General features: G+C 50.6%; 4 protein-coding genes across 4 annotated transcripts; 2 read left to right on the top strand and 2 right to left on the bottom strand.

Moving 5' to 3' along the window:
- Positions 1-1,099: 1,099 nt before the first annotated feature.
- Positions 1,100-1,432, top strand: SMAC4_06973 (uncharacterized protein; the record flags this gene model as incomplete). Its single annotated transcript, XM_003349089.1, has 1 exon — positions 1,100-1,432. One exon carries the CDS (start codon positions 1,100-1,102, stop codon positions 1,430-1,432), a length of 333 nt encoding a protein of 110 aa, XP_003349137.1.
- A 4,090-nt stretch (positions 1,433-5,522) lies between these two features.
- Positions 5,523-7,367, bottom strand: SMAC4_06974 (uncharacterized protein). Its single transcript, XM_003349090.2, has 3 exons — positions 6,710-7,367; positions 6,472-6,611; positions 5,523-6,357 (listed from the first exon to the last, which is right to left on the bottom strand). Exons 1-3 carry the CDS (start codon positions 6,764-6,766, stop codon positions 6,081-6,083), a joined length of 474 nt encoding a protein of 157 aa, XP_003349138.1. The 5' UTR covers positions 6,767-7,367; the 3' UTR covers positions 5,523-6,080.
- Positions 7,368-8,470: 1,103 nt separating this feature from the next.
- Positions 8,471-9,955, bottom strand: SMAC4_06975 (uncharacterized protein). The gene has a single exon (XM_003349091.3). The coding sequence runs from the start codon at positions 9,877-9,879 to the stop codon at positions 8,590-8,592; it is 1,290 nt and encodes a 429-aa protein (XP_003349139.2). The 5' UTR covers positions 9,880-9,955; the 3' UTR covers positions 8,471-8,589.
- Positions 9,956-11,774: 1,819 nt separating this feature from the next.
- SMAC4_06976 (uncharacterized protein) lies at positions 11,775-13,849 on the top strand (the record flags this gene model as incomplete). The annotated part of the gene is made up of 5 exons (XM_003349092.2): positions 11,775-12,059; positions 12,121-12,438; positions 12,500-12,662; positions 12,725-12,946; positions 13,021-13,849. The coding sequence occupies 5 exons, from the start codon at positions 11,775-11,777 to the stop codon at positions 13,386-13,388; spliced, it is 1,356 nt and encodes a 451-aa protein (XP_003349140.1). The 3' UTR covers positions 13,389-13,849.
- Between the last annotated feature and the right edge of the window lie 288 nt (positions 13,850-14,137).

Below are 14,137 nucleotides of genomic sequence, written 5' to 3'. Positions count from 1 at the left end.
TTCTCTTCGTTGGAAGACAGGGGTGAGTGAACGACACGACACAATACAGCATCTAGGGACCAGGGATGATGAAGATGAACAAGATATCCATGACGAGGAAGAAGAGTATAAGTATGGTCTCGATCTCCTTGGTCGAAGAATAAACACAACCACAATATCAAACATACAAGCACCGGCCATCGCTTCATTTCTCCACATCATCCGGCATATTCTGCTTAACCTCTGCGGGACGAATTGACATTGTCACCTTACCAGCAACAAAGCAAGGCACAACAACTTCGGCCGAGAGATTTTGATCATATATTTCCCTTTGCGTTCCCTTGATTATCCAACTCGCTTGTCATCAGCATACTTCACCGTATACACGGATCTGGTCATCAATACGACTGCCTTTTCTCCCAGAAATATCCAAGTCACCGAGCGGCACGGCATTCTTCCTAACCCTTTCACCCTGGCATACGGAACTTTTGGCTTGCGTCCGGTCCGGATTTCTCTCGTTTGTCCTGAGTGTAAGTCATGATTCAGTCTTGAAGGATTGGCTTCTGTTTTCTACCCCTTGCCCCCCTTGCTTGCTGACTGCTGCTGGAATGCTGCTGTGTTACCTCAAGGAGGCTTGCAGGAGCTCGCAGCTCTCCAGTTAAGTGATGTCAAAAAGAAAGGATCAAAGTGAAAGAGGAGATGAAGAACGTGTAGAAAGCACCACCAGAAGCAACGATAACAAAGTTTATGCTTGTGCTAACTCGTGTTCGAAGATTAGACAGATATAAAGGGACCAGGAGAAGCAAAATATCGTTTGGACGTTTGCTTCTTCTTGAACGAACGTTGAACGGTCGGCTACCTGTTCCGCTTCCATCGGCTACCACAGCCCGGCTTTGTCAATCATCGTCCCAGCCACCACACAGAAGGGGCTTACACCGCGATATCAAGAGTACAGCAACACACAAAGCCACACTTCTCAACTGAGCCAAACCTACCTCACTTACACACCATCCACACCCGTCCACACCCGCCACTTTCCACCACCACTATTACTCCCATCCCACCCACCCAGCCAACCAACCACACACCCCCTTTTCCCTACCAGTCACTACCACCAAAAATGTGCTACTTCGAGCAATCCCTCTGGTCCTGCGGCTACTGGAAATGGGGAAACTTCCGCCAGCAGTGCAACAAGGAGTATCGCACGGGCGAGACGTGCGGGCTCAAGCTCGTCTACGAAACCAGCTTTATCCCTTCTCCTTGCAAGATTTGCGAGCAAATCTCCAAGAAGGATCGAAGAGTGCGCAAGATGGAGGAAGATATTGCTCGTTGGCGACGCGAGGGAAACAGGATGGCTACCATAGAAAAGACGGAACATGATATCAGGGGTGTGCAAGGCCAGATTGAGGACTTGTGGAGGGGGCATGAGGAGAAGAGGAGGAGTATTTGTTGATCTGTGATCGGTTTATGGTGGTTGTGGTGTCGTTGTACTTGGGTTTTTGTCTCGGTTTGTTATGGGAGTGTGTTATTTATTCCATGGCTTTTTTGGTGTTCTTTCTCTTTTCCTTTCTGTTTTTCCTTATTTCTGGTTGGTTAGAAAATGGAGGATGAACGGGATGTTAACGGGTGGTGACATGAACGAAGGAAGGGGGTGGTGGTGGATAGGGGAAATGAGGAATTCAGTGGTGGTGGTGGTGGTTGGTCGGTTGGCTGGCCGCCAGGATGCTACGATGATGAAATGACTTCATGGCAATGGTTGATGAATACGGAAGAAAAATAGGGATATGGAGGACGAAACAGAAGAAAAGGTGATAGGATGGGACGGCGGGAAGAAGGGGGCAAAGAAAAAAGTACAAAGAATGATTGGTTCTGGTTTTCTTACAATGATTTATTTCTTTTTGTTTATGTATAGGTACAGCTTCATATCATAGCGGTTGGTTTTCTTCCAATATTTCATCGATAAACATCATCAAAGCTCTTCGGGACATACTTCGATGGGTCGTGTTTTAACGCAGGACCGGTAGTAACCTCTTTCTGTTCCGCCCCGCAGGTAGACGGCACAGCGGAAGGTGGTGATTAAGGTACACTCCCGCTCGGGTGGGAAAAGGCTACCTTAAATTGACCCTCCAAAATCATAAGAACACTGTGTTCACCCGACTGGAAGGGGATGTAGAGAGAATACGTAATGAGAGCCAAAGGCAAAATAAAACAAAAGGAAACTAGGTGGCAAGAAACAAGATCTCTTATCAGATCCAGCATTCCTTTACACTCACCAATCATAAGCCACCATCTCAACAGTCCATTTCAAGCTGCTCGCAGACCTAAAGTAATTTTTGTCACAGCCATTCTACAGAAGGTTCCTCCTCTCTCACATATTACGTGATCAACTCGCGTCTCGCATGAATTGTTAAGGAGCGATCGGTAGAAGCAGGAATATTCTAATCCAGCCGCTCACCTCCGGGCTCTAACTACTCAGTTCTGAAGACAAGAAGGAGGAGGGAGCGAGAACGCACGCTCCAACAACAGTGACTAGGTGGACCCGAGTGAGTGGAAGCGAAGTGCCATCAATACAATGAATGACAAGCCAGTCGTTGAAGCAATTTTTTCTTCTCTCTACTACCTACCTACCAAGTGCAACGACTAACATTTAACTGGCATCATAAGGCGGACTAGGGTACATACTTAACGGAGCAGAGACAGAGACAGAGAAACGGCTGGGTGGCTACCTACTGTACCTTTCTTCTTTCTTATTTCGCGGTAGGTCAGCACCTAGTCTAAGCCATAATGGCACTCCACTGATTCTCTGTCTTTTCTGTCTTGCGTTAATCTTGCCCTCATTGTAACTCCCCACGCACACAAGACCTAATTACCTCTAGGTAGGTAGGTAGGCTAACTCAAATGACCAAACAAGTGACTTTGTGAGTCTGCGAGTAAGACCCCATGCTACCGAAACACTAGACAGCCCTACTTTTTTTTTTTCTTCTTCCCCCATGAGTTTTGAATCTGGTTGAGAATGGGTTAGATGGTGTTCACTGGGGCAAAGATGGGGCAAAGATAGGGTGGTCAGCAACCGGGGAAGGGGACCGGAACCGGAACCGGGGCCGGAACTGGAGTTCGACTCGAATAGGAACGAGGGGAGGCAAGACATAGTGGAGATATGGCACATACTGGTACGGGATGGATTCCAGTGATGGGCAGAGGGTGGTGGACCTGCCTGGAGGGCTGGAGCTGGAGTGCAAGTGTACACCGTTGATCCGAGTATCATGGGCGCACTGGGTGGTCTGGAGAATGGGTCGTGTAGTATTGTATTGCATTGTGTGTGCTGTCCAGGTCTGGGTGTGAGCGGGAAGTTTTCATTTTCCCCTCTTTTTATTTTTCGGGTTTGAGGCCTCCCTTTTTATCTGGTACTTGGGCTGTTACATGATGGTGTAATTAGGGTCGGAATTTGACTTGCTTGATCGATTATTCCCATGGTTGTTGCTTGTTGGGCTGGATGGCAGAATGGGGATGAAACAGACACTCAAGCTTCAAGCACAGAACCCCACAAAATGGAAAGAATAATATCGATCTATCTGTTTACTTTTATTCACCTTTTTAACGCCGTGAGTCGTGAGCAATCTTATATCAATCTCCCAAATGTAATCTTTCCCGAATCGTCCAGTGTCCCGTTGTCCCTCACTCCATAGATGTGTTTTCGTTGTCAACATGAGACATGAGAAGCCACCATCTATCCGCTCCAACCTTTTCCCTCCTTTTTGACTCATCGATATGTAAAAACATAACTATTAGTAAGCTGGATCAAGCAGAACAGTAGAGCTAGCAAGTAGCAATAGCAAATAGCAAGAGAAGTTCCCACTCCATCTCGCCATGACGCCTTCTCTCCTTTGGAGCGCCCAATTTTTTTTTCTCCGCGGTAGCAGCGGCTGTTTCTCAAAAAAGGTACCAAAGGCACCGACCGCATACCAGCAGCCCTCCCACAGGTGCCACTCACTCTCACTTCATCCTCCCCACTAGGGAAGACACAAAGTTTGCGTTAGCGTACGCACATACGGTGGTATTGACGCAAACAAAGGGGAAGGAGGAGGGAAGGGGGGGGGGGGGGGGGGGGGGGGGGGGCGAGATGCAGCAGCACAGAACCGAGGAAGATCCCAACTGGATATTCCCGCCCATAATGACTCTTTTCCATCGGCGGGTGTCGGAAGGTAGGAGGGGAGGAACGACGGATGGTGAGTGGGTGCTTTGGGTAGGTAGGTGGGTGGGTGGATGTTGAAGAGTGGCGGATAGTAAGAGCAGAGCAGATCAGGCTGTCTGTCCATGACATGACTGGTGTGTGAGCGTCGCTTTTTCTCCCTTCCCCCTCCCCCTCCAGTCAAGCCATGCCCAAGAATGTGGAGATTTTCGCGCAAGAAGGCTGGCTTATCCAGCGAATGACGCTCGAATCGACTCGAACCTTGCCGTAGCCTATATGCGAGGCCCCATAGAGCAGCAGAACGCAGGTCGGGTAGACGGAGACGGACCAACTGGCGAATTGGGGCTGAGGAGGGGATATGCGAGGACCAAGCATGTTTCCCTCCCTTTTCGCCTGCCTCCTCCGACGGGTCCGTGATGTAAAACTCTTGCTCGAACAGGGAGGTAAGAAAGCAGAGCGGCCTTGGCATAAGGTGACCTGGGCGACCTCATCATCTGTGTGCTTTTCTTTTTTCTGCTGGTATCCCGACGTAGGCGTGGCCCCTCGGGAGGTCGTCGGCCGGCCGCGGGCTAGACAGTGGAGACCCTTTGGGAGTCGAAAAAGAAATCGTTGTTTCCGTGAGGACTTGGGTCGCAGTTGAAGAAGCCGAATCTTGCGGGACTCCTAGAAGAAGAAGCCGAGAGAGCCATCTATCCGCTCCACCTGAACGGGCTCCAAGCACAACCCGGTGACAGCAAAAAAGGGAGGGCGACCGTAATCTGGCCTCGCTAATAGTAGACCACCAGGCCTCCAGGTCGTCCTTGGGTGGTACCGCGGCCTACAACGAGGCCATGGCTGGCTGATGTGACGTGCTTTGCTGTCCTTGCTTGCTTCCGAATGTTGCATGTCCTTCCGCTTTGGGGGTTACTGGCGCACCCTCCCTCTCTTCCTTCCCCTCGTAGCTCTCATTCCTCATCTCGATTTGTGTTACCCGTTCCACTCTCCGCGCGATAGCCATCTGCGGCCTGACAGTAACCCAACAAGTTACTCCGAAGCTGAACGATGCACGGACTCCTAGCGAGGCCTTTATTCCACGTGAAGGCGAAGGCGGAGGAATTGTTGGTCCAATGGTCCGAGGGAATGGGGTGGTGCATATGGCTGAGGCCGCATCTCGAAGAATATCCACCACCGATGGGAACGCAAACTTTTCCACACAAACCACGAACTAGGACGAACTTTCGAGAGAAGGGGACCGGGCAAGAAGACCTAGGGATTTATATCTCTGGCGAGAGACCATCAACTGTGAACTTGGTGAACGTGGCTGCCATTTAATGGGCGTGCTGCTTGTCAACGTTATGTTTGTTGGGGGCCGGAGAACTACACCACCATTGGTTGACCCAAGGCCAACATGGAACCAGTCAATGAACAAAGGGAAACTTTAGATCGATTTTGTTGCTGTACAACGCATAGGTACCCCCAAACTCGCCGTTTTTTAACCTATCCTTGGCCCTATCCAACATCTTGGGCATCCAGGCGGTGATGTATGAGACGAATGGACGCTTTATCCTACCTCGGGCGGGTATCGGACAACTCATCAACATAACATCCCGCCATGCCACGTTGTCTCTGACCGCAGACCTGTCGAATCGCTGAACGCCCGCTGTTTCCAGAACAGCATCGTGAAAGAGGAGAGATAACAAAAAGAAAATATGGTTGGAAGCCCGGCCAGGCCAACTTGGACATGCCACCTTATGTCGTCCTGGCCAAGGAATTCCCGAGTTATTGTTGTATATGGTGGTTCTGTTCGATGAACGTATGGTGTGGGTATATCCGTGGGACGTAGGATACTGTTGATGTTCGGTCCTGTTGCCGGTCGGGATCATGTGGGTTGGGTATGAAACGACACTCATGTTCTGGATGTCGTGGTATGGTTTCAGCGCATGGCGGCAGCGGCATCGGTAAAGTTACCGACCAGGGCCTCGCCTCCTTCGGCCTTGATGGGGATGGATGGCAGGGAAGCTTTACGCAGCATCTCAATGCTGTCGTCTTCGGGGGTGCCCCAATCAACCCGTGCCACGGAAGCCATGTCGTCGTGGGTCGAGAGCTTGGAAAGCAGGGCATTGTAGCGCTGGCCGGCGAAGCCGTAAGGAGCAGGGACATCCTGCATGGGTTTGTCATGCGGGACCATGTCGTAGATGTCGACCATGTTGCTGTACGGTTTCCAGGTTAGCCATTCGCTTTACCGACTCTGTGGATTTGGATCTCGGATCTCGGGCTAGATGTTGGAAGGGAGAAAAAGGAAGTGGAGGGAAGAGAGGGCATACTTTGATGTACGTTCCACCACACCCTGCAGAGCCGCAATTTCCCTTTCTGTCTCCTGGGGGTCCTCCTGGTACATCATGTGTTGCTGATCAAAGCTACCGTAGTGCATGTTGTTCTCGTCGAAGAGGGGTTGCTCTTCCTCCTGTGTAGAAAGAGAGTCCATGTCAGTTCCCATTTTCCGTCTGATGTCTCTTTGAATGGTCACGTCATCGGAACGGTGACCGCTATGCCAGAACCTACCTCATCGTAGTCATCGCGCCTCCCACTGCCGAAGCAGGTAGAGCAGTAGTTGCCCATCTTGTTCGTCCAGCCCTATTTTGTCCTCCCTTCTTGTGTATCGTATCGCCAGTTTAGACGGCGGTCGGTCGCTATCAATCGTCTTGGTCGGATGACGTTGGTCAATCGGAATCGCGCGAGCGAGAAGAAGTCTCGAAGCCAGTCGTCGTCGTCGAATGTAAGATTGGGAGAAAAGACCGTCGCGAAGAGATGAAACTTGAAACGATGACGAGATGAAACCAGGCGAAAGGCTGGGCCGTTGAAAATCGCTTAGTGATGTTTTAGTTGCTTCGCTTTCTCGTCGGGTGCCCGCTGGGGAGGGAGGGTGCTAGCGAGGTCGGTTCATCAGATAGAAGGAACGAATGTGTCGCGATGGACTTTGCTGCAGTTTCCCGAAATGCGTGTGGTTGTGTGGTCGGCCGTCGGCTTGGAACCGTCAGAGAATCGGAAGGGAAAGTTGTCCTTATCGCTATCGATCGTCGTCGTTGTTTCTAAATTTCCATGGGCCCCGATTCATTTCCAGGCGTTCATTCCCGCAAAAACACAAGGTACTGTATCGGTCGCGAATCGAAATGGCGATTGCAACAGGCGTGTCAAGGTCCGCAATGCGCCTGCCGTGTGCGGCTAAAAATCCACTGACGAAAGATTTGGATCGGTCATCTGGTTGGATCATCCTTGCTGGCCTCTGTGGCCCTGAACAGCAGGCGCGCGTGCACGTGCCTTGCCATCCACACCAGCCCCCATCAGCCTACCAAGGCGGAAACAGTTGGTCAATGCGCACTTACACGCCGTTTTAGCCCTCGTTGGTCGCTAACAGCGAACTAGCAGTGGCTTGGGCATCAATGGCTGATCATTCGAACACAACTTGTTGAAGGTTTCAATCCAGATTCCAGACAGACAAGAAGGGGGGCCCATCTGGAGGAATTCCTTGTTTTCTTCTGGAAGAAGTCTCGCTTCTGTTATGACCTTGGTCGGTAAACCTGCTAGACAAGGAAGGTGTGAAGCTCCCGTCACCGGACTCCGGACTTACCGCCCTGAAAGTGGAAGCATCCCGACATTCCAGTACCCGCTGTGGCCCTACAATTGCCTTGTAAGTTCCACTGTAACTTGATGGCCATCTCGGACTTCTGTTTCACATCTCCTTGCTACACCTTCATCATTCCTCTCGCAACATCTGTGAATGGAGGCGTCATGGAAAACTGACAAGACAATTTGACAGGATCAACACAATGACAAACAAGCTTTATGCTCAATAGCTGGTTAAAAACTCGCTCAAATCGACGAGTGTCGCAGCCGAGTTTGCACCTTCCTGCGGGGAACCTTCAAGCCCCACTAACGGGTTGGTCTTTCCTTCCTCTCCTCGAAGACAAGGGCTCCTTTGAGCTCGCCTCCTCCGAAAGCCTAAGCACGTGAGAATGGCATTTCTGACAGAAACAAGTTAGGGCTGATCGTTTTAACCTGAGAACGAAAACGATAAGGTAAATCATTATGGGTATATCCAACACTTTTCCAACATTACATAAACGCTCCAAATTTTATCACACTCTTCTCAATAACCCCCAAGAAGAGCAACTCGAGACATGCGAGTCCGGGAATTGTGAATCTTGGAAAAAAAAATAAAAAAAATAGAAAAAAAAAATAGAAAGACAGGAGCCTTTGCGTAGCTCGTCAACCGTAAGTTTTCATTCTCTGATGATGCACAGTTTCTCGTCTTTTTGGTTTATTCTTGGCTTTTCGCCTTCTCTCAACATCGGACCAAGTGGAAGTTCCCGGAAAACCTTGTTCTTGATGCGACGGATGATGGACATAATTATCCTATCCTCTTCCTCCTCGTTCCCAGACTACTACAGAGCCGTCCCCGGATGCACCACATTCTGATCGACCGTGCTCCGCGGATAACGCACCGTCATTCTGGACAAGTCCACTGGCGTCCCGGGGTGCACATCATCCACATCCGCATCCGGCAGCCCATTTCCAAATCCAGCAGCCTGATGATTATCATTATGATGCTCAGGCGTCCCAACCGTCGTGCTCGCCACCGACAGCCGCACATCCATGACACTCAACCTCTGATCCAGGGGCGGTAACACCGGCGACGGCGACAACGACGGCACGCTCAAATTCGACATCTCCAGTCCCTGGTCCGGTGAAAGCGACTCGTTACCAAACACCGAAGTAGCAGCCGACGAGGCCGCGGGAACCGTCGAGATGAGCGTGGTGGCAGATTTGGTGTAGGCCGGTGGTAGTATAGAGGGGTAGGAGCTTGTTGGGCGGTCCCCGGAGGAGCCTGGAGAACCACCTACGACGTAAAAGCCGTGCGGAACGTCACCGTTTCCCAGAGCCATTGTGAGGCGTCGCGACTTGGAGCGCCGGAAGAGGACCATCCAGAGACCGAAGACGAGGATGATGCAGACTACGGGGACGATGACCCCGATGGAGACTTGGGCGGCCATGGGTATTCCACCTTCCCCGCCTTCCCGGGAGGAGGAGTCTGATGTGGGTGCAGCAGCTGGTTGTGAAGAGGAGCTCATGCTGGAAGATATGGGCTTTGCGGTTTCTGATGTAAAACTTGAGGGAGAAGACGGAATAGCGATTCCTGTGGCAGATGATATCGAAGTAATGAGCGAAGTGGTGGACGAAGTCATTGTCGGGGTTGTTTGTGCAACCGTCGAACTGATAAAAGCCGTCGTTGTCGTAGTCGTCGGAACAGGAATGCTGCTCGGCATTAAGGTGTTCCCTGTGATGCTGGGATTGACACAATAGGGGGAGCCAGATCCGGCTCCCATGCATGTTTGCCCGTCAGCGCAGCAAACATTTCCACATTGGAAATCACCAGCAGCGCAAACCCTTGCACACCCATCCTGGCCAGCCCCCGGAGCGCAACAGAAGAAGGCGCCGTTATCAAGCGAGCACGTTGATCCGTTTCCGCAACACCAGCTTCCTTGCGAACACGTTGTTTCGTCGCTTGCGCAGGTGAGGAGATCGCGTTGTGCGAGTTCGAGAAGGCCGCGGCGACCGGGACTGACTAGGGTGCCGATATGGAGTTTTGGGCGATGGGCAGGTTGGAAAAGAAACCGGGTTGGCGGGACGAGGAAGGAACCGTCGTTCATTGTGGCATTTGTTGAAGGATCCATATTTGCTGTTTTGATGATGAAGATATCGTCAGATAGAATATAGTTGGTAATTTAGTTCAAAAGAGCGACATGACAATATGGTAGAGAGTGTGCGACAGTGTAAAAAGAGCGAGACAACAGGCGAAAAAGATCGAAAAATGGAAAAACCGCAGGGAAAACTCTCCAACGGAAAAAAAAAAAAGAAGGGAAACCAGTCCATATTATCAGAATTCTCTTCAGCAGATGCGCTAAGCGACTGTTGTTGGTAAGAGTGTGACGCCGTCAAGGTTGTTGTTGAAGATCGACAGTCATCAAGTCTGTCAATTCTGTGACGTTAATTTCCTCAGTGTTGATCCCCATGGGGCCATGGGCGGCCCGTGCAGCAAGCGGGAAAAGAAGAAAGGTACCACGGCCTGTGATTGGTCAGTCCGTCTACACACCCCGGCTCCGAGCCGGATCCCGATGCGGAACCTGAAGCTAAGCATGGGGCGGACGCCCGTACCTTGCAGTGACAATTGACAAGTTGACATGACCTTGATGGGCAGAGATGGGACCCTCTCCTCTCGGAGATCGACATGCAAAAAGAGTCCAAGAGAACGCCTGCACGCCCAAAATGGGCCCGGTTACACTACAATCCGGGGAAGTGCCGTGCCGGGGCTAAAACATGATTACTTACAGGAAAGGGATCCTGAACTTGGTCACCATTTCGGAGTCACAGTTAGCATTTGGCAAGGAACAGGTTTTCAACTTGACATGAATTTCAAAATTCAAATCTCCATTCGTTACCTCTAGCGCTGAGAAGAGAGCGGAGAGGTCCGCCTAGAGGTATATAAGGACGGGAATGTGTAAGTGGGTTAGGGTTGGCAATGATCACGACACAAGGTACGGATTGTGCCAGATCGAGTATTTGAGGTTCTTGGACGACTTTGGTAACGCACGTAGCTTATCGTGGGTTCGGAACACGTACGAGGTTGGACTCTGGTGGTGTCTATGCCACATGGTTGCAGGGCTTGATTTTCTGGGATTTGGCCGATAAAGCACATGCAGCATTTTGCAGACTGCATGGGTTTCTTGAAGACGGATTTGGGACACTGAGATGCACCAGCTGCGTTGCTGAAGTATTTACTGATAGTACCTATATGTCCTGGGAACTAACGTACAAAATCATGTCTTGGTTCTCCAGCTCGAGATTTCATGGTTTGGTGTTTTGCTGGTGCTCGCCTCCGGGATCTAGCCCTAGGTATTGGAGCCCTATGCCGACTGGGCCGAATTGTTGACTTCACTTGGGAAGGCGCAGTCCTTCTTATGCCGCATTCCTCTGAATCTTGCTAGGTGACCCCTGTCAGAATATTCCAAGAAATGGGGCCGGGTTTAATGTGTAATACACCCAAGTGAAGAAAAAAAAAGTGATACAGATACATAAAGACCCGTTCAAGTCCCGACAGAACCGTTTATCTAATAGACAGACTCCCAATTATTCATATTAAAGACGTGCACAATGCGTTTATTCATAAACAAGGAAGGGGCAAGACGTGGATTCCAGGGGCATGTGCCAAACACTGAGAGCTGTCAGAAGGAACGACCTGCCTTGCCGCCTGCCTCTACATAAACATGCATCAACCCCTCCCACAACACAATATTCCACATTTCATGTGCATCACCAATTAACACAACAATGTCCGCAAAATCCTGGTTGCTGCAGGTCATCTTGGGGCCTCAGGTCTTTTATTTGCTCGTGACAGGGCAGTGCACTATAAATGAAAGTTGAGTTCCCCTCCGCTCCCCTCCGCTCCCCTCCCCTCCTGTCCCACGTTCCCATCTTCTCCATCCTTCCCACAACCATCCATCACCTTCTAAACTACCAGCACCGCTCTTTTCAGACTCACTCTATCAACATCATAGTCCCTGCTATCAAAATGATAGCCAACAAAGATTCTCTTACCAAAGCCGCCAACGACACAGGCTTACATGAGCCTGTGAGGTTCAAATGGCGTGTCACTGGCTACTTTACCCCCGACCTCCTCGATCACCACGTCGACAGACTGGCCCGGGCTACCCAAAAGCGGCTGAAGACCTGCCACTGGCCAGCCAAAGAGTTCCAATATGGAGCTGTCACGGTCGAGCCCATGGCCCTGTGCTCCCGTGAGGAACGCAAGAAGGCTTCTTTGGACAAGCACGGGAGAGCGTACCTTGCCATGACGGTATGTGAATCCCACGTCTCCGTCGTATTTTGGGAATCGAATCTAACAATCTCCATTACAGGTCCAGATAACCGTTCATCTCAAACGCGGACGCATCTTTGTTCCACAGAATGTGCTCGATCTGCACCAGACGCTCGTTGATTGTCTGTTTCCCATACATGGTGACAAAGCCCAAATTTCTACGGACTCTGGCTTTAGCACTCATCTTCCCATTGGCGGGTTCGAGCAGACGAGACATATCTTTAGTGTCGTCCGACTTTGCTGCACTGATGAAAATACCAAGCTGCTGGGAAGAAAGTCCCCGCTATGGACGTTTTCGTCCCACCCAGAGATTGAAGAGCGTTTTCCCGCCCTCCCGATCAATCATTTCATCCACAGCGTAAGGGACGACAATCTCCCTAGTCCTCATACAGATTGAACTAAGACTGACTTTGACCTAGGTCCTTCTGTCATTCACGGACAGCCCTAGAGAGTCCGACAAAAGGCTCTCAATCGTGCCAAAGCATCCAAATGCCGTTCAAGCAGTCTTGCACGATCAAATCGACAACTATCTCGAGTCGTATGAGGTCTTTAAGCGAACTATCGCTGCGGCACCCAAGCAGAGTTAGTTACCTCTCAACCCTCCATATCTCCAAGGGACCTCCTTAACACCTTGCACCATATAGGCACCTCACCAAAGGTCATCAAGAACGTCGTCACCACTGCCGAGATCATGTTTTCTTCGTTGACCAGACTCGTCAACACCATCGAGCAACATGTCGGCAAGAGCGTCCAGTGCAAGAGCCGCTTTTGTGTCAAGCGGTGGATCAAGAACTACTTCGGACCAGAGCCGCCTACCATCTGCCTCGACAGCACAGGCTTTGACGTTGAGCTTTGCAAGCGCACGCGTACGTACTGAGAACTCCTTCATTGGTCCAAGTATCCTAGACCTAACGGCTAACTTGAACCGCCCTACAAACAGTTCGCTCCAGACTCAATGGCTACAAAACGGTTGTGGTCAGCATGATCGGTGCCGTCCGTCTTCTGAATCTGGAGACACAGGAAAAGTTTAGGAACGTGATTAACTCCGCGGCCAACACACCCGATAAGGCCGACCTCTTGAGAACATACCAGTACATTTGGACTGGGTTGCCAAATTTCACCAGCGAGAACCTGTCAAAGACGATCGACTCGTTCACGACGCAGTGTGAGGAGTCACATCGCGGGCTTATGGAGCAGCTCAACCTCCTCGGCATTCAGCTTGGAAGGGCGTCCGGCCCTGCTAATCCAGCGGACATTTGGTGGGACGACATCAAGGAAAAGTGTTTGGACTCGGATTATCTGTACTAGTTGGCGTTATATTGTGGCGGTACTACTTATAGTACCAAGAAACTGCACGTTGGGAGGAATGATCTTGATATGATCACGTATTGCTAGAGTGTTCGGACGATTTGCACGGAACGTTATGATTCATGATCTTTTGTATACGGGCGATGGACGTCAGGTTTAAGTTTCAGGATTTACCATTCGACACACGAAAATATGGCGTCCGCATCTTTCAGACAGAGACACTGCGCGATCACCACGTGGCTGTCGCAGACAAACCACTTAAAGCAAAAATCCCCATGGGGTTAGAGTAGCATCGGTCCGGTATTCCATACACGTAGTTAACGGTTAGATAACGAGAGACGTCATGGTCGGTACCGTTCGGCATCGAGCGAGCCAATCAGCATCCACTTTTGCGCCCTAGTCCCAGATTCCCAGCTTTCCAACAGTGACAGCCAACATTCCTTTTTTGAACCGTTGTTGGCCACCCATCCTTTGTTTGTTTCTTCCGACTGGCCAGAACAGGCGGTGATATTCATTTTGTTTGTTTAAGACCGGGCGGTAGGAACTAGTAATAGCTGACAAACATACCTACACTACATATCACAACCATGCCCACTGTTGCTTGTTGGCCTGGGATCATCAACAATTTGACACCGACACCGACACTTAACGCGACAGACGAAACGGCGATGATCCCCCCGCCCAGCTGTTCGAGTCACCGCACTTTTCTTCTCTTACGTCGACCTTTTTGCACCAAAGCGCATTGAGCC

Source organism: Sordaria macrospora, chromosome 7 (assembly GCF_033870435.1).
Source record: "Sordaria macrospora chromosome 7, complete sequence".
Classification (NCBI taxonomy): domain Eukaryota; kingdom Fungi; phylum Ascomycota; class Sordariomycetes; order Sordariales; family Sordariaceae; genus Sordaria; species Sordaria macrospora.
This window is presented reverse-complemented; position numbering and strand designations above follow the sequence as displayed.

Excerpts from the sequence above, each read along its gene's own strand:
- SMAC4_06974 (XM_003349090.2), bottom strand. The coding sequence starts at position 6,766 with ATGGGCAACTACTGCTCTACCTGCTTCGGCAGTGGGAGGCGCGATGAC. Across the intron at positions 6,612-6,709 it reads GGCGCGATGACTACGATGAG|GAGGAAGAGCAACCCCTCTT; the intron begins GTAGGTTCTGGC and ends CTTTCTACACAG. Across the intron at positions 6,358-6,471 it reads GTGGTGGAACGTACATCAAA|CAACATGGTCGACATCTACG; the intron begins GTATGCCCTCTC and ends GAAACCGTACAG.
- SMAC4_06975 (XM_003349091.3), bottom strand. The coding sequence starts at position 9,879 with ATGGATCCTTCAACAAATGCCACAATGAACGACGGTTCCTTCCTCGTC.